The following is a 20076-nucleotide window of genomic DNA, read 5'->3' on the forward strand; positions in this document are numbered from 1 at the left end:
ATGTAAATTATACTTCAATACGTTAAAATAACACATCTTCATACCCATAATAGAAAGACCTATTGGCTATATAAACGTATTTTTTACAATGTAACTAAATACAATGTCATGTTGGTAACTATTATCAAAAATAACGATCTCCAGTCCTAAATGCTAATCAAACTCCACACTATGGAATTACAGAACCTCCTCAGATTTAACAGTTATTATTGCAGAGTTTAAATTTCCCTATTAAAACTATGGAGTTCCAAACTGTTCTTAAATAAATAAATATGACCTTGTGCAAATATGGAACTCCATATAAAACATGTTAAAAGCATTAATAAATTGAAAAATTGAATTTCTTATCAAATAATAAAATGTAAAGCACATGACTAAAATGTAAAACACATGACATTGCTCCTGTATAAAATAACTCAATAACTATTTTAGACTATTATTCTCTTGTAGATGTTTTAATTACTGAATTCAGTCTAAGTGTATAGGTCTGACTTAAGTTTACCTATTGTATTTGGCTGCAAAAGTGGCTGCAGATAAGGATCCCCACACTCAACCTTTGGGGAGAAATAAAAGATTTAAATTAACATTGAAACGAAGTTATGCATCGTTCAGCAATAATTTTGGAGTAAAATAAAAAAGCCCAACCATTGTGTATTTCAGTCAAAGTGAATAACCAATTAGGAATTGAATGTATTTCTTTTTAATAAAGAGATTTTAATTGCAAACAAACCAGTCTACTTTTCAGTAATTATATAGCTTAACATTGTTTTCACATTTTTTGGTTCTAAATCATACAAGTAATGTACAAAGTACTCAGTAGTTTCAGTCTTCAATGCATTCTCTGAGCAAATAGTAGTACACTTGAAGTTTATTTTTTAAGTATACTTGAGTATAAGTATAGCTAGCTTACTACAGACCATGTACATGTAGTCTAGGATGTTTACTAAATACTTCTTCAGACCTAACTGTTAAATTTGAACTTTATAATATATAGATAGTATACAAAAAGTAAATTTCAAGTATACTGCCTCACTTTTAGTATGAACTGATTACCAGTAGTACGAGTAGTACATTTAAATAAACTACTTTTTGATCCAGAAAACCCACAGGCAGTATGGAAACATCTATTAGGAGGAATTCAAATGTGTTGTTTATTTTTTGGGGGGAAAAAATACCTTTTTAAATTGTTAATGTTTGCTTAATGAAAACTTTGATCAAAATTGATTTGATCAAAAGAAAACATTAAAAGTTTTGTTTACCCTGTTTTTGCGATTTTTGTTTTTCTCATGTTAATTTTCAAGTGTTCTAGGACAAGAAACATTTTAGATGACACGGATTTGTTGGTTTTTGATACAGATAGAGATATAAACGTATTATAAATGTGTAATTGTCAAACTATTTGGCATTGTGTAGCAACTTTTTTTCTTTTTTTCCATTTATGCCATGGTTCTCATCGAACTTTTGATTTTTTTTCTTGCAGTTATCAGTTTTCTCATCTAATACAGATTTAAATGAGTTTGCACAAACTTTAATAAAGCTGGTTAAAGTGTGATTTGTGGCATTTACCTTGCATGTTTACAAAGAGTAACACAACCTCCTGATAATGATATCATTTTTTGGTAAACAAGATTGATTAGGTGAAAAAAATATTGTTATTAAAACACTGTATAATAAATTTCAAGATAATTTTGGAGGTTTATCCAACTTGTCTAGTAGCTGCAATTCTTTACGTTATGGATTTGATAAATAAAAAAAGGAATGTTCATTAAAAAATGTGTTTGTCAGATGGATTTAGTTTGCAAAAATGTTCCCAAAAATGTTGTTGGATTTTGCAAAATGTTTCACTGTATTAAGTTCTCATTGTTTTGACTTCCTAAATGTTTTCTTTTTAAAATGGTTGTCACGTTTTTAAAAATTCTGTTTGCTCTGTAAGATTTATCTTTTATTTGTATTTAGCAAAAATATGAGCAGCACCAATCCTTTTCTTCAGTTTTACCTGACATGCAACACCTGATGATAAATGTGTTCTTTTTTTCCAAGTGTGCCGTTTCACAGAACCTGACTCCAGCACCAACAATGATCAGTTTCGTCTATGATCTCTGGTTCCACTGTTTCATAAGAGGCAAAGAATGATTCTGAGCTGACAAATGTTCCCAGGCTGAACACATTCTTGCCCTGAAGCAAAATTCGGTGCGTGACTTATTGCAACCTCAGCGACAACAACAGTCATCTGTCCCTCTGCTCCACTTCACTAAACTAACACAACCATCTGTTAATAGCAGAGACTCGGGTGAGAATGGGAGAGATCGTCTATCCAGTATGTGTCCCTGTTGTCATAAACTCCACCAGATAATCTGGATTTGACCAATTAAAAAGATTTCAGAGGGATTCGTCAGAAAAAATCTCAACTTTAGTCACTACAAATGGCATGGAAACTGGAAGTCACAGAAACTCTGCATACTTTTTAATACTGATTTGTCACCATTTGTTTTTGTGAATCGTTTTGGGGCCTAATCTCTGCCTCAGGTCACATTAAGTCACCACAAACGATGCCTTTAGACAGAAGTGAGAACAGAATCCGGGCTGTAGAACATTCTTTGCACGGAATCTTATTGCCTCTGCTGAGTAGGTCAGGTCGGCCGGAAAGGGGGGAGTGTTTGGAAAGATACTGTAACAGGAAGTAAAGATGATACTTCGCTGCACTGCCTGGTTTTCGTTGAACGAAACAAATGTTTGTGGGGCTAAAAAAAAATCTGGTTTAACTTGTTTGGTAACATCTAATGACATCTGGAAGAAACACAGACAGACAAATGAGAAAAGATTCACTCAATTGGTTTTGCTCCTCTGTTAGTCAGTCGTTGAAAACAGATGACATTGGAATATAGTTTTCAGATGAGTCATGATACATATTTGAATTAAATAATTACAGAAAAAAACGTTACCCCGGTAAAAAGAAGACTTGAAACTGCCATTAGTTTTGATATAAAGAGTTCAGAAAGAGTGCAGTTTTGTGTTCTGCGGTCAATCTTTACTTGTACCGGTAGTTATATTACAAGCTTTTTATTGGTTCTTTAAAGTGGTCAAAAATCATAAACTTCTACTATTTTGTTCAGAAGACTTTTTGAAAGACCACCTCCAGGGAAGATTGTGTTTTTACCATGTTCTTGTTGGATTTTTTGTGATATATTAAGAAAATTAAGCTTAAAATTTAATTTTTTTAAATTATTACTTAGTTCAAATAGTAGTGCTGCTTAAAAAAGCTTGTATCTGGGACGTAAAAGTTACAATCGGCATTTTGAATATTCATTTGTACCCACTGTGAGTGTAAGAAAGAAAGATATAAAAAACTAAACTGTGACCACAAAATACCACTTAGTGTGCATAGAATACTTATTTGTGGCAACAAAATATTAATTTGAGGGAACCTTTCCTTATTATTTTTTTAGCGTCATGTCCAGGGTTCCATAACAAAATTAACTTTAAAAAAACGCTTTTATTTTATCTGAGCAGAGTACATTTACAGACAAGCTCAAACAACAGACTTTCAAGCAATGTTAGCAGATAAATAAAATAAAAGCTAGAGATTTTTAGATTCATTATGAAGATTCACAGGAATCTTGCTTATTAGACATAAAGTCTATGAAAGATAAAAAATTTGTGTGTATTTCAGAAATATGCTTTTTAAAATTTACCAAGTATTATCGTTGTGTTAATTATTATAAAGTGCAAACATGTTTTTAATATTAAAACCAAACAAAATGTTTTCTTTTTGAGGTTCAGGGGTATGTAGAACTTTTGCGAATGTCCCAAAATGTTAAAGTAAACATACAATAAAAAAAACCCAAATGTTCTGTTGTTTGTCATGAACAACAATCAAATTCAAAACGCTTTAATAAAAAACAAAACAAAGGTTGGATAAACTTCATTGATAATTTTAAAATGAATCTCTTTGACTTCAGGGTCAATAGGAAGCTTTTTAAAATGATTTTATATATTAAAAACATTTTAATGTCCCTTGCTAAAGGTTCTGCTGAATGCGCATGCGCACAACACTAGCCACCATTATCCCTTTTTTATAGCTTATTTAGGTGATATATCTCATTTTTTTCGCATTTAAATATCTAATATTAATTAAAAACTATTTGGGCACATATGTTTGTTTGTGTTTACAGAAAATAAATTATTTTAATTATTCACGTTTCTGTACATTCACGTTTGTTTCCCTAATTTTACTGACAGCATTTTATCCCAGGCTATTGAATGCAGTACAGATCCCACCCTTAACCCAAGGAACAGACGAAACCAAACGATTCGTACTATATCTGTCCACCATTCACAGCTAAAGTACACTTCGTAAAGAACAGACATATGTCCCCTTTGTTCTGGTGGCTTCGGGAATGACGTGTTTAGGTGCAGAGAGTTCAGGTGGGGGAATCAGGAAGGGGTGTGGTCAACCGAGAGGCTCCGCAGACAGGTACACTCTGCGCGGATTAATGCACACAACTGCTGAAAAAGAACGGAGGACTATTTTTCCCCATCCCTTATTGTTATTGTTGTTGCAAACGCTTTATTCGGGATTGATTACGTTTAGATTGAATTTATTGGTTTATTGAAGAGTTTGTTCGGTTTTGTGAGAAAAGGTCTTGTTCGACGTCATCAGCAGAGGTTTCTAAGCCAACATGGATCACCTGCTTCAAGGTGTGTGTGGTTGAAGAGAGGCCAGAGCGGCAGAGAGGCATTTTGATAAACGGTAAGACTTAAATCCTTATACAATTCATTCAATTTCACTTTGATTTTCAAAATAAAAGCAGACCACATCAAAATTTGCAAATGGAATCATTTAAATTAAAGTAGAGGTGAGCCACAGTATTTTTCCCCGTAATGGAAACATTTTATGAATTTTAACTTATAATTTACATATTTTGATTAATTTTAGTAGAACTTCCTCTTTGAAGAAATGTTAAAATCATAACTATTTTCCAGAAATAAGTTCAGGCATATTTCTGTCATTTAAAATGAGTTGTAAAACAGTACTACCAGTGCTGAAATAAAGGTTTGCAGTTTATTTTAAGATAATATATTTTTAATGGCTCAAGAATGTATGCTTTACAGCTAAATATTGATGTCAGCATTAAATGGAGATGTGCATGCATGGTTTGAAACACATTGTCTTTAAAGACATTGACATTTCACACAACCCTGCTTGTTTTTTCAGTAGCAGAACAGGTTAAACATTCTTCCCATTGTACACACAGAGACGGATCGCACAGTTCTCCCTATAAATGTGTGCATCCCTGAGTGGAATTTTCCTCCAGAATCCACTTTCAAATTAAGTGATCATTTAGTTGGGAGTTGTCCCCATCTCAAATTTAATGCAAGACTAGACTTGTACCACTTGCATTTTGTCTGGAACACTAATTGGACGTCTTGCAAAAAATACAATTTCCTGGCTGCATAGGTGTGTACTTTTTTTTTGGCTGACAAATGGGCATCACTGACTCACTCCTGAAGAGGCCACTGTTTTCAGAAGGAGGTGATTTTACAGCTTTTGTTTACTGTAAAAGGAGGAGGCATTTACACAAATTCACTGGTGTCAACGGGAAGTCATTTACATGGCATGCTGTTATCTGTTTCTGCCTAAGATCGGAGTTTCTTTTAAGGAACTTTTTTGCTATCTGGGTGTAATTTTAGCGCACAGTATCGCTCCTGTAACTATTTGAATACAAGCGTGAAGAGAATCCGGTTCAACTGGTGTCAGCAGACGACTGGTAAGCCAATGTTTCAGGGTTTTTTTTAAAGGGGGTGCAAAAAAATCATGCAGAAGTTTTGTTGTCACCTTTTAAGGGGGAAATAAAAAAAATTTCTTTTTTAAACCGGGAGAGCACCATTCCATGTTCTCTCCGGTTCTTCCTCTTTTACTTGCATGCCTATCTTATCTGTTAATGCTTTATTTATTATAAGTTGTGTAACTATCTGCCTCCGCACAAGTGTCAGCACATTACACCACCTGCAAGAAGTCGAATTAACTTAACCCCCACAAACATCATCTTCTGATCTATTGTCAAAGCGCTCCCAGTGATCTTTTAGTCAAGAGTATCTTTTTATCAAATATCCCCCAAAAAACCTGTGTTGTTTACTACTACACAGGTTCTGCGGAGCAGCAGTAGTTCATTAGGAATTAGTCTGAGTTGTAGACGGAGAGCTCTCCGTTTTTATAGGCTGAATTCTTCCCCTACCCCTACATTTGCCCCTCCAAATGGAGAGAAATGGAAATCTTAAGTTGTTGCTCACCGTGAAACAACTGAAAAAAAATGCATGTCTCCTCCCCTCACACGATCACCTCAACTTGATCACTCGCAGATCACGACCAATTGGACTAGGGGTAGGGAGAAGCCGTTGGGGAAGAATTCGGATTCAGCCATTCTCTACTGCTAGCTTACATCCTCATTCTAACAATAATAGCAAAACAAAAATGGCGAGCAATTTTGGAGCGATCCAGCCATGCAGTTTTGAGCCAGATCCCAGCTCAGAAAACAAAGATGTTAATGGGTCTCGTTGTCTACAATTGGAGGCATCAGAATGGAGTGGAACAGCTTATTTTTTTACCCAACAGATACAACCTTTTTATACGTCATTTATTTTGTCTGGTCCTGATTCACAACGGTTTAAATAAAGAAATGGCAGAAATAAAATTTCAACCTTACTTCTTTATTTATGTACTCCATCATCAGAAAAATGAGACAAAAACATGTTAAAGAAAAACACCAAAAACAAAGTTGGAAAGTGTCCCCCTTCCTCCTCTCGTTACAAACGAAGGTCCTTTTTGTGTGGTTACTATGGTAACCTCGCAGAGCTCCAATGGGGGTGAAGTTACCACTGAGCAAGACTTTTACAGGGCAGACCAGCAACAATGAAGAGGAGCTTTTCTTCGAGGGCTGTGAGTGGATGTAAAGATTTCCCTTCAGTGTCTAAAAACCCCCTTCTTGGTCTTTGACTCTTACAGACCGGTCAGCCAGGTCATGCTTATGGACAAAGACACTCAGTGGCTCTACCAACTGCTGGCAGAGGTCCAGTTGGAGAAGTTCTACACACGTATCAGAGATGGCCTCAACATCACGCGCATCGACCACTTTAACTACGTCAAAGATGCCGACTTCGAGTATATAGGGATCAGTAAACCAGGTAAGCCTTTAACCAGTCTCTCAATGGGGGGAAGGATCCATACAGGCATCTTGCAGAGTCAGTAAAAGACCCTCCATAAATCGCAAATTTATCATTGTCACGAAATCCGCCTGTGCGATACACGTTTGCAGAAGGCAGCGTAAACTGCAATAAATGACCACCTTAAATGTTTACAGCCTTTCTAAAATAATCTCATGGCAACTTGAAGTATTTAACAAATCCAATAAAGCCCTTTTACGTTTGATCCCCAACTCCTATGTAGACAATGGTCATCAGTATAATTTTAAGTCATGTTGACTCTTATTTAAATAAAACTGTTGCAGTGAAAAGACGCATTCAGTTGTTTGTTTTGCTATTTGTTCTTGAAGTCATAGCAACATCGCAATATTAATAACTGCTACTATCGCACATCGCAGGTTTTCCTCATATCGGACAGCTCTAGATGAATGAGAACCCTTTTCCTGTTCGTTAGGTTTGGTCTTCAGTTGCATTAAAAGTTGTGTGTGGAACATTTACATTATTTAAACATCATAAAAAGACGAATAGAATCCATTTAATGCAAGGAAAATCGCTGATCTGAAAGCACAGCTCCAGAAATTAGCACCTGTTTGTTGGCTACTTCAAAACAGACATTTGTGACTATCAAACACTCATTTAAATGAGTTCATGAAGACATGTACTATCATGAATATGTTATGTTAGAAATGATGTGTGTCAATAGAAAATAAATTTGGGGTTTTATATGATGTTTCCATTTTGAACCCATTAACCCATTTGTCCTTAAATGACAACTATGTGGGATGTGGACCACAGACCAAGTGTACCAGCAGAACACATTTCTGATGTTTACTGATGTCCGCATTGGCTCTTATGGGTCAGTAACCATGTCATCTTTTTTCTTTGTCTTTCTGTTTATAAAGCACAAAGAAGGTTATGGGAGGCTGTAAAACGCTACAAGACCAGTGGGCGCTCGAGGAACAAGGTTTGACAAATCTGTTGGAGTCATTATTTCGTTTGAACAACACAGCAGTCTACACTGATTTATTTGTCTATTCACTCAGGTGTCGAGCAATCGAAGTGCAGATGCGGAGCATTGGGCCGGAGGAGTCCCCAATATGGGGGTGGAAGCGGGCACCCGGGCACTTCCCAGCCTAATTCAAGACAGCGAGCTGGTTCTTGGAGAGAAATTAGGATCTGGTTCCTTCGGGGTGGTGAGGAAGGGAGACTGGTACACACCCACCGGGACTGTAGTAAGAGATGTTTCAAAGCTTTTTAGGTTTCTGTGTTGATGTTTTTAAAATCTCAATCCAGTTGCCATATCTGAGCTGATATCATTTAAGGATCTCCAGAACAAAGTTTTATTTCACCTCCAGTTCAACTGCACATATCAGTTTGCTTCATAAACATTTTGACTGTGCTGAATAGAAAAACGAATGCTTCTAACAGAAAGGGATCTGGACTTAAGTAGACTTAGACTCTGGAAGTAGATAGATAAATGCAAAATATAAAAATAGGAAATTTGCTGTAAGAAAGAAATTGCAAGTAATTTAGTAATTGAGTCAATGGGTGTGTTCCCATGTGCTTAAAAGTGACCTGGTTTCTGAGGGAACTGGTTACTGGTGAAATTGGTCTACCGCATGTGTTTACATGCAGATGAGTAATCCGGTTTGCAGTCTTTGACTTGCTAATGTGCTCTGGGAAAAAAACCCAGATTTTCTTAATCCTACCCAGGTGACATGGATTTCAAGAAACAAGGTCAGCTAAGCAAAAGAAGAATCCCGTCGCTTAAGTGTGTGTGACCACACCCAATGAGTTAGAGAAGTAAAGACGTATCATCAGAGAAGATAAACAGTGCGTCATTGGTGTACCTGATGTCTAGATCAGTCTTCATGAGAAGTCTAGGAGCACTGCACTCTCTTAAATGATGGACTCAAACCAAATTTACAAATCATCAATAGTTAGTGAACCCCTCAGAGGCTGGACAAACTCTGTTCTCCTTCCATTACAGTTGCCTGTGGCGGTGAAGTCGCTAAAGAGTGACATGTCAAGACAGGCGGACACGCTGAAAGACTTCCTCCAAGAAGTCACCGTCATGCAGTCTTTAGACCACACCAACATCATACGCCTCTACGGCGTGGTGCTCACTCAGCCCCTGAAGATGGTGAGATGGAAAATGGCTTTTTTTTTTTTTTTTTAAACCATCACGAATTCTTGAAACGTTTTCAGAACTTTTTTCTCTATCGACACTTAGGTGACAGAGCTGGCCATTGGTGGCTCCTTGTATGACATCCTCCGTTTCCGACAGTATAAGTACCCTCTGATGCGCCTCTGGCTCTTCACCGCTCAGATTGCGGCTGGGATGGAGTACCTGGAGAGCCGCAGATACATTCACAGGGACTTGGCGGCGAGAAACGTGCTGCTGGCAGCCAAGGAGTTGGTGAAGATCGGTGACTTTGGTTTGATGCGAGGCCTGAGCCAAGACAAAGACCATTATGTCATGGCCTCCCACAGGAGGATCCCGTTTGCCTGGTGAGAGGATTGTAACGGGAAGTTTGAGGAGAAACGGGTGAAATATGCTAAAGTTGACATGCATTTGCCTGCGTTTTCTCAAGGTGTGCTCCTGAAAGTTTGCGCACTGGCTCTTTCTCACATGCCTCGGATGTGTGGATGTACGGTGTGACCCTATGGGAGATGTTCACCTTCTGCGAGGAACCCTGGTGTGGTCTGTCAGGCCGGGAGATTCTGTGGCATGTCGAGCGAGACACTCGACTTGAGAAACCCCCCGACTGTCCTCAGGAACTGTTTGTCATGATGAAGAAGTGCTGGGCCTTTAACCCTGCAGACAGACCCAGCTTTGCCCAGCTCACCACGATGGTGGCAGAGGTCCGTCCGAGCCGTTCACATCCTTTATTATTCATTCGTAACTACTAGATCCTGTTTTTAATGTATATCTCTAAACTTTTCTTTAAAGGCAAAGCCAATGGAAGTTCATGTTACAAGAGACTTTGTGGAGCCCAGAAAACTTCAACTGGCAGCCAATGACGCCGTGACGGTCCTGCAACACAGGTGGGTGAAAGATCTGGAAAAAGCAGGGAACGGTGTGGAGTTCTTGTATTTGTTGGAATAAAAGGAAAGGTGGGGGAGGGGGTGCATTGCCTGTCCTTCAAAAACACATTCCTGTATGAATCACACAGACTCCTCGAATACGTTCTCAGTTTGTGGTTGGACGGGTTCAGCCGCTTTTATATGCCATGATTCATGTGCAGCACGAGACACAAACATCACCTTGTTTGCCAATACTTTTATTTGTGTTTTCCTCCTGGAATCTGTTTTTGTACTGCCATATTTAGCATTAGAGACCCACTCCGATCATCTATTGATCTATTGCAGGGGTCGGGAACCTTTTTGGGCAAGAGAGCCATAAATGCCACATATTTTGAAATGTAATTTCGAAAGAGCCATACAATAATGTAGTGTCCCTTCCACACACTGAGGCACGGAGACTTAACCTCTTTTAAAGTTCTTTATTCCGATTACTGCAGACCGCAACAAACGCCGTTCAATTAATTCAGCAACTCCTGAATCTCTCCCGCCGAGATGAGAGCGCGTCTCCCAATTTTATATTCCCCTGCTCCCGCTGCAGCCCTCCCATTTCCCTTATTCGGCCCATACCTGAACCTCATTGGTCCAAACTACCTAACAACAGGCTGAGCGACAGAACTGAGGGCCAATCAGATCTCTGCTTGATGCGTTCAATGAACTCCAGAACTTTTAACGCGGCCCAACAGCCATCCAACTCAGACCGCGACAATATGTTTAAAACTAAAAATACAAGTCAATGTGTGCATTTGATTTAATTTCAACATTTTTAAAGCACAAGAAGTCTGTGGATTCTTTTTAATAACATTGTTATGCTGTTGCTAATAAATGATGAGTATTTCTCGTGGTAGTTTTGCTGATTGTCTAGTCTGGTTGATACGTGGTGAGTTTCTGCTTCATGCAGGCGTTGAGACTTTAAACGTGATCGTAGGTCTGAATGTTCTGTAGATGTGAGAAAGACTGCTCACATGCAGACGGGGAGCCAAACACACACTCACACGCTGCAGTGAGTGACAGGCAGCAGGTTTTTCTGTTTTTACAATCCCTGCGCGATTCACCTGCTGCCTGTCCCCACAACACCTCAGCCCCACCCTCTGCTTTCTTCCTCACACATCCCGTCCCCGGATCTGCGCGCTCTTTCTCAGAGACGGGAGCGCGCAGTTTTAGGCACGGCAATTCACAGGTTTCCAGCTGGTACAAACTCTGTGAAATAATAGATAATAGTTACTGATAGCCTCTGGCATTGCATCGCGCCCGAGAAGGACTGGTCTAATGAAAAAAAAAAACTATAATTAAAGATTTGTCTGCGAGCCACATGTGACCATCAAACGAGCCATATATGGCTCGCGAGCCATAGGTTCCCGACCCCTGATCTATTGTAAAAGTGTTCACAGTAGTCTTTTAATTATGATTATGTTGTTTTTAGCCCAAATAAAAAATAAAAAAGCAAGGGTTGTTTTCTAGGACATTTAAAATGGGCAGGACTGTTCTTGAGAGCTCCCACTAGCTTACAGCCCTGCACACCCCCAGATTTAATGTTAGCGCTGCAACAAAAATGGCGATCCACATTGGAGCCATCCAGCCGGACAGTTTTGATTCAGTTGCAGCTGAGACGAAGAAAACCAAGACGTACATGGATCTAGTCATCAACAAGTAGACGCATCAGATCGAAGCGGAGCAGGGAGCTTGAAAAACACGATCTTTTTCGTCAGCTCCAGATCCGTCACTGAGGGCTGTTGCCCTTGGCTCTACCAAAACGTATTCGCTTCTACAGAGTATAAACAACAGCTGTGTGCGAAGGTTGAAACTAGCTCCTATCTTGACCTCGACATTCCGACTACTCGGCCCCTCTCCTGTGGATTGTCTGGAGATGCGCCTCGCAGCTGCACTCTTGGATCGATCCACAGGCACCCCCCACCCCCCACCCATTGAGCCTCATACTGTGTTGTTGTGCTTCTGTGTTTTAATAGTGTAGTTGTTTTCCTGTATCTACACATTGTAGATAAGCAGTGTTGAGATACGACTTTTTGGTCGTCACTGATGCCCCTCCCCCCCACATTGTAAACCACCCTAACATGGCTGCGCCTCAGTGAACTTTGAACTGTATGTGTGTATGTCAGTGTAAGCTGTGCATATGACAATATATCTCTACTACTACAATGCTAAAAACAGACAATGTAATCAGATCAGGATGTAGTTAAGTCATTGTTTTATTTTTAAACTGACTAAACACAGTTAAAAGTGTCAAAACCTAAAAAAAGATAATTGATTGTCTATACTTTGAATGATGATTTTAAAAATATAATGAAAGTTATGCAAAGGTAAAATAAATGGAACGTGTGGGTTTGTATTCTTGTTTTCTCTCCTCTCACAGTAAAGAGCTGGTTGAGTGGCTCGGCCAGAACCAAAGGACGCTGAACGTCGGCTTGTTTCCCGCCATGCTCGCCATCCCCGAGTCCACGGCCAGCAACCCGCCGCCTAGCCAGGCGGTGACCCCTGCCTTTATCTCACCCCCAGTGAAGGGCAGCCTGCAACACACCGGACACGGAGACTTCCAGCCGGTAAACAGCTGGGGGTCGCCCGCACGACTGGAAGAGTGAGTGATGCCTCCTGCTGAAGTTCAGTGGTTTTTCTGAGGGATCCTTTGGGATTCTTTTAGTTTTGCGGTCTCCACGCCAGCACACCCACATAAATATTTACACTCCGACTGTCCGGAGGTGGAGTAACCTGCGTGTCTGATCACCTACAGGTACAAAAAAAAAAGCAAAATACAGAAACTGTCAACAAGAACACAGATCATGGAAGCAGCGTCAGAGAGCGATCAGGCCTGCCTCACAGGCACTTTTGTTTACAAAAAGAATTATCCAGTGAGTCAATTAATAAGCTGCTTTTAGATAGTAATCCATGATCATAGTTTCAGATTTGTCTTCAGAGCGGACAATGAGATATGCAAGTCACGTTTTTGGTCTTTGTGTCATGACTCATTGAGTTTCATGGCTCATTGCCTGATTGCAGCACAGCGGTGACCTTTCACCAGGAAGGGTTCAAGGATGAAAGCTTGACGGTTTCATGTGTCATGTGCTCAACAGCGGCGGCTGGAGGCCGGGACCCGCCAGGGAGCGAGAGCCAACCAACCTAAAGAAAATGGCAGGTATGAAAGACAAACAGATTTTTATCAATTTACTGTTTAATATTCTAAATAAATTGGTATGCTTTCTAGTAAACAGTCAAATTATAAGAAACAATACTAAACATGTTTTTTTTTAATATGGACTAGGACCACAAAAAATAGTAATGTTCTGTAATATTTTATATTTATACTTAGCAAAAACCTCTCTCAGTGTACTACAAGTATACTTAGTCTATGCTAAAAGTGCAGTAGTATACTTCAAGTCTACTTTTATACTTTACTTTCTAAACTTGTACTTAATTATTCTTAAAGCAATAAACTTCAAGTGTAATATATTTTATATATAATATAAGCCGCGCTTAAAAGCCGTCATTCTTTTTTCAAAGAGCAACAGTGCGCCGTGTAACCTAGAGCGCCTTATTTATAGATTGATTCTGGTTGTGTTTACTGATGTGGAGGTGATGTAGAGGGGTACATGATGCTCTGTCAAAATGTTTGGTTGGGTGCAATTGTCAATACTCAAAGGCAGCTCGAACTTTTAACGTGGCTAACGTGTTGCAAATTAATGTGAATGCAGTTATTCAAGTCTGACTGACCGACTTATCTCTGACTCTTTTGACTCGCTTAATGTGTCTTATAGATCAGTGCGCCTTATTTATGACATAAGTTCAAAAATAGACCATTCATTGACGGTGTGCCTATAGTGTGGAAGATACAGTACTACTTTTTGCAAACGTTTTTTTTTTATTATATAAGACATTTGGTGTATTGATATGTCAAATATTTTGTATTGTTTAAAGTAATTATTAACATTTTAAATTCTTTTCGCCCAAAGAGTTTTAGCCTGTTGACTGTAAAATAACTCCAAGTTGGGTGTTGTTGTGGGAATGGATGCATTAGTTAATAGAAACTTGACCCTCAGCTGCACTGGTTGTAATTGTATGTTTACTTTGAATTACCAGAAGAGCTTTACTAGAAGATTTACTAGTAGATCTGCAGGGTTGTTGGCAACTTGATATGGGGGAAAAGGTTTGCTGTGGCAATTACTTCTCATTGTTGGGTAAATGCTTTTGAAGAGCAACTGATTACTTTACTTTAATTTCTAGAGGAAATTGAAATTACAGTACTTTACTCATTCTCTAATTTCAAAAGTTTAATTTACTACTTGCTACTATACTTTTTTCCCACTCATATACAAATTATCAAGGATAAAAAGCTTTGCACAAACCCTTGTCTTTAATTATTTTTTTTTTAAGCAATGGCTTTACACACATGTGGTCTGTGCCACTGCTCCAAGTGAGATGTGAACGAAAATCCTTATGCCTATTTCAAATCTGAAGGCCAGTCTTCGGCCTTCACAATAAACGATTAAATACTTCTAAGTACAATCCACAAAATCAAAGCATGGAGGCTACGCGGCAGTGGAAACCATTTTATTTCTAGGATATATTTGTTTTCAACAACTTGGAAATAAGGAAAAATCTCCAATTGCAGAATTCCCATACGAATTCGTCCACATCCATATTTCCATACTCTACCTCCACCTTGATTTGACCAATCTCCAACTGTATTATCCCACACAAGTGCATGTATGCATCAGTAACTTTATATTTTTAAATCAATGTGTTTAATTTCATTTAATCAAGAGAAAATGCCAAAGCCTACTGTTTACACAAATAAAGGTGATTTATAAGTCACCTGTAATGGTTTCACTGCACCAAAAGATGATTGTATTATATAATATATATTGCAGTCATTGAACTTCGCCAAGCTCCTCCAATACTGACAAAAGTAATTATATTGCAGTAGTTTGTTACTTTGTAATGCTTTGCAATGCGCTACAACACTGTTAGTTCTGAAGCCTAAAGAACCTTTAAGAGACCCTGTTTTTTTTTTTCCATTGCATATCTAGAATCTTGGGCTGCACAATATGAGGAAAACTCGCGATTTTCGATATTAGTGATCAATATTGCGATGACGATATAACTTGCAATACATAAACAAATAGCAAAATATATCATTTCCATTTCACTGGAACAGTTTAATTTAAATAAGTGGTAAGTCAGCAAAATTTAAATTAAGCTCCAAATGACCCTAGTCTACATAGGAGGCGAGCTTCTCTTCAAAAGAGTTCCAAAATAAATAAATAAATAAATAAATAAATAAATAAATAAATAAGACCTCCATCCGATTGGTCAAATAAAGGGATTTATTTGATTTGCTAAATACTTCAAGCTGCCATAATATTGTTTTAGCACATTTATGGTTACCGTTGATTGTAAGTTTCGCTGTCTTATGCGATATTCATATTGCACAGCTTGATATCGTGATACCATTACATATGCAATTTATTGTGCAGGCCTACTAGAATGTATACAGAAAAAAAACGCCCCTCTCCCCTCCACGAGTTGTTTCTCACCCAAGCTGGGTCCTCTACCAGAGGCCTGGGAGCTTGAGGGTCCTGCGCAGTATCTCAGCTGTTCCTAGCACTGCACTTTTCTGGACTGAGAGGTCTGAAGTTTTGTCTGAAAATCTGAGTAGATCAGCAGTTTCTTAAACTTTTTCATGTCGAAGTTTTATCACTGTAAACCTGGTTTAAGATAGGGGCAAAGCTACTAGTTCTTGTAAACTTTCCAGGATGCATCTCCACCTTGACTCAGTAGTAGCCTGGACAGGCTCCAGCATCCCTGTGAAAATGAGCGAAAAACTACTCGTAACATATTGTTTAGTCTTAAATTATATAAGATATGTAAAAATATGTTTTTCTGACACGAGATTGACATGTGTTGTGTCATCAGGTATGTCTCGGAGCTTGGAGTCTGTGCTGAGTGGTCATCCTGCTCGGGGCCAGACACCTGGAGCAGTCCGAGTGGATCAACATGGGAGGCTCCTCCCTCCAGTCATGGAGTCTAACAGCGTGATGATGCCACGGGATCCCCGCCGCATGAGCGAGGCCAGCGTCAACCCTCCCCCTCCTCGTCCGCCCCTCCCCAACCTGAAACACTTGCATATCAAAGCACAAAAGAAACCCCCGATGTACCCTGCATCTGCCACCTCTTGGATGCCGCAATTCCCGGCTCAGAAACCAGCTCAAACTCAGCCTTCGCAGGGAGCCGCCACCGGCTCTAATTTGATAAAAATGTCCCAGATGAACCGCTCCACGTCTCAGCTGAATGAGGACTCCCGGGAAAGGGATCGAACCAGAGAGCAGGAGAAACTGCAATCTCAGAATCTGGTCACCCAGGTAAAGCCCAGACACGTTTCTGAAAGCACTTCCTGTTGAGTGCATGCAAACATGCGAGTGCTGCTCTGAGCAGGTGATGGAGGCGGTACACGGAGTGACCATTGAAGAGGTTCAGAGCGCACTCCAGCGGAATGACGGGAACCCGCTCCGAGCTGAGAAACAACTCAAGGTGAGGCCAGGAAGTGAGCACGGGCCGCGTGATTCTTTTAGTGAAGTTTATGGAGCAATTAACACCAAAAATTTACATTTAGTCAAAATCTATTAACCCAGTCCAATCGACTTTTTATCAATTATAAAAGCATTCCCAGTGGTCTTTTAATCAGAAATTGGCCTCTGAGTTGTGGGTGGAGTAAGCCCACCGCCTTTCCCAACACCCATCTGTTCACACGCTCTCTCCCTAGCTTACGCCCTCTCACACCCCCAACCTAACATTACTGACGCAACAAAAAAGGCGAGCAACATTGGAGCTATGCGGTCGTACAGTTTGGAGCTAGATACCAACTCTCACGGGGAACACAAAGACGTGCGTGTCCGCCCAGCGTTCTACTGCCTCAAACATAGAACCGTCTGCTCCTTATTCACAATCATTTAAATAAAGAAATACTCGGAAATGCAATATTAAGCTTAATTTTCATCAGCAGCAGAAAGCCACAAAAACATGTTCAAAAACACAATTTTCATCAGAGGTAACTATTTGCAAACTGACAGTACTGATGCCGTAAAAAGCAATCATTTCTGACCTTTCAATGTTTACATGTTCTGTCAAACTGGTGCGAGAGTAGAAAAAAGAGGCCCCTTTAAATAAAAAGTCTTGCTGTTTGATGACACAGCATAGTTTTGCTTTACAGCATAGTTTCAGGTCCATCTGCATTTTTATGGATCTCTATCTCAGGGCTGTTTGGAGTTTACCTGCTTTCTTTTTCAGTCATTCTGACGCAGATTTGCTGCCAGTTCAGTGATCTTTGTCCTCATAATGAAAGCGGTTTCAATCTAGGGTTTAGATGTTTGTGCTTTACAGTGCAGAAAAAAATTCACAGTGCAAAAATTCCCCATCTTAATTCTGGAATAAAGATGACTTGTTTTTAGTACAAACTCAGGTCAAGTCAAATTATCTGCCATTGCAGCTAGGAAATTTTACTTGACAATATGTCTATTTAAGCCCTTAGTAAATTAGGATTAATCTTGGAAGTACACAAAAAAACTTATTGTAATCAACAAACTGAGATTAAAAAAGAAGAGAAAACACACGTTCAAATCAACTGTTGCAACAGAGACTAAAATGAAAGAAAACAAAAGCACTTGTCAATTATTTTTATTCAATTCACAAATTGACAGACCTTAGGCAGAACAAATTAGCATATGGAATATGATTTTAAAAACAACCCCAAAATAAAAAAAAGACACATAGTTGTGCCCTTTTCTTACATAAGTTTGGCCCTAAACTGGGATGATCTAACATCTGTTGGGATATTTGTGGCTATAGGATGGTAAAATGCTGTGACATGTTATAGTAATTGAATTGGTATCCTTCAAGTCACATTTAAAATATTTTTAAATTAAGACATTTTCTTGTCGTTAACCCCGTAAAGCCACGACATAAAAGTATTGAATAGAAATGTATTTAAATGTATTTATTTGGAATGAATATGTTTTTAGCAACCATGATCAAAACTGAATCCACACATTTTTTAACTTGGTATAATTGTTTTATGAATAATTAATTATCAACAAATGTTGTACTCTTTCAATACAGTGAGTAGTCATTTTAAAAATGAATAACAATAAATAAGTTATTCTTACTATAAAGTTTTGAAAAATGGCTAAACTTTTTCCCGCCAAAAGTGTAGGAAGCAGCCATTTTTAAATGAGAAGGACAAGTCTTTTTACTGCCCCTAGTGGAAGGATGATGAACTACAGGGCAGAAAACATTGACCAAGTCCTATACAATGGATTTTTGTGGGAAAGTTTGGATCATGCTAATGAGATAAGATAAGATACAAATGGTTATATAGGGTTAAATCTTGCCTGAGTTGTTTTTTTTATCTTTGGAAGCATTGATCTGAAGTTGTTTCCAGGCAGCAATAGTTGAACATTCAGGCCTGTTCTTGGCAGCAAAATGCCTTAACCTGCCAGCTTGTCTTGTAATATTCCATCCTTACGCACTTCTTTTGTTACCTTTCATAGGTTATTGTGGCCTAATTTTAAGAACTGATGAGGATTTTTTTTCTTCCAGCTACTAACCTTCGTTCAGAGGATATTTCTGTATCTGAATCTGGCGTTTTTTTGTCTCCCCAGTTGGAGCAGCTGTACTCTCTGAGCCTCTGCTCCAAAGAGGACTGCAATAAGATCCTCACCCTACACCAGTGGAACCTGCAGCAGGCCAGCCGCTACCTGATGCGGTGGTCCAGGGAAGACCGAGCCGCTGCCAGTGACAGGGAGCGGCAGCAGATTAGCGCAGAAAGACGCGTCTGAGCTTTTTTTTTTTTTTTTACCATGCATTGTCGGATTTCATCACTGGTTCAGCGACGCACCAACACATGCCGATGTGAAAAACAGTCTGTTTGTTATAAGAAATGAAGGAATTTTTAAACTATGAAAGTCTTTTTAGTGACTAAATGTAAAGTTAGATGCTGTTTTATAAATTCAGGGTGCCTTTTATTTAGCACTTTTTATATAATAGTGAATGTATATATTCCATACTGCTTTTTTGTTGAATAAACCTCATGATCAAACAACAGCTGCAGCGGTTAGCGTTTCATTTATGAGAATGCAAATCTGTTTTTCATTTAAAAAAGAAATGTCATCCCAGGATGTTGGTACCTCCTCAGTCTGAGAACTACATGCAGCCACACACTCACACAGAAAACAATGTTTCTGCATGAAAACACAAGTTAGAAGCTGGGATTGGGACCTTAATTCTCTTCTTGGCAACAGTGTCAACTCCCACATTACTATACTACTTCCTATATTTTCTACAGTGTTTTTAAACAATTAAAAAAATGGAAAAAGTTTTCAGGTTTTGATCAAAATAACTAAATTTCCCAGAATATCCTGATTAATTAAAGATTATTTTAACTTTTGAATACATATTGTGACCAGTTATGTTGCAGTTTTCGGTGATCCTTGTCCCATCATGTCATGTTTGCACCATCCTGTGGTTCTTCTGGGAATGTACCGGTACATGTCTGATTATTTTTTAATATTTTTTGATGGTATGCTTTAAAATATACAATCAGCTGTTTTTAATAGAGCTATGGCAACAAGATAATTTCCCCTTTGCATGCTCAATAACATTTAATTCTACTCTGAAATTTCCAGGTGCATTTGTTACTTTATACATGAATATTTTTTAAAAAATTTCCACACTTAAAATTATCCAAATTTGACATTTTGATGGTAAAAAAAAGATTTTAAAATTAGC

At 38.7% G+C, this 20076-nt stretch overlaps 1 protein-coding gene across 2 annotated transcripts; it reads left to right on the top strand.

Moving 5' to 3' along the window:
• The first annotated feature begins 4396 nt into the window (after positions 1–4396).
• Positions 4397–19398, top strand: tnk1 (tyrosine kinase non receptor 1). 2 transcript variants are annotated; one of them, XM_023965926.1, is made up of 13 exons: positions 4397–4750; positions 7004–7182; positions 8103–8164; positions 8244–8432; positions 9191–9343; positions 9434–9711; positions 9795–10065; positions 10154–10248; positions 12656–12877; positions 13371–13432; positions 16210–16655; positions 16729–16824; positions 18951–19398. In XM_023965926.1, exons 2-13 carry the CDS (start codon positions 7020–7022, stop codon positions 19125–19127), a joined length of 2214 nt encoding a protein of 737 aa, XP_023821694.1. In that variant the 5' UTR covers positions 4397–4750; positions 7004–7019; the 3' UTR covers positions 19128–19398. The 2 variants fall into 2 exon arrangements, with proteins under 2 accessions (XP_023821694.1, XP_023821695.1); XM_023965927.1 differs by lacking the exon at positions 4397–4750 and adding an exon at positions 5464–5768.
• The last annotated feature ends 678 nt before the right edge of the window (positions 19399–20076 follow it).

This window comes from Oryzias latipes, chromosome 18 (genome assembly GCF_002234675.1).
Source record: "Oryzias latipes chromosome 18, ASM223467v1".
Classification (NCBI taxonomy): Eukaryota; Metazoa; Chordata; class Actinopteri; order Beloniformes; family Adrianichthyidae; genus Oryzias; species Oryzias latipes.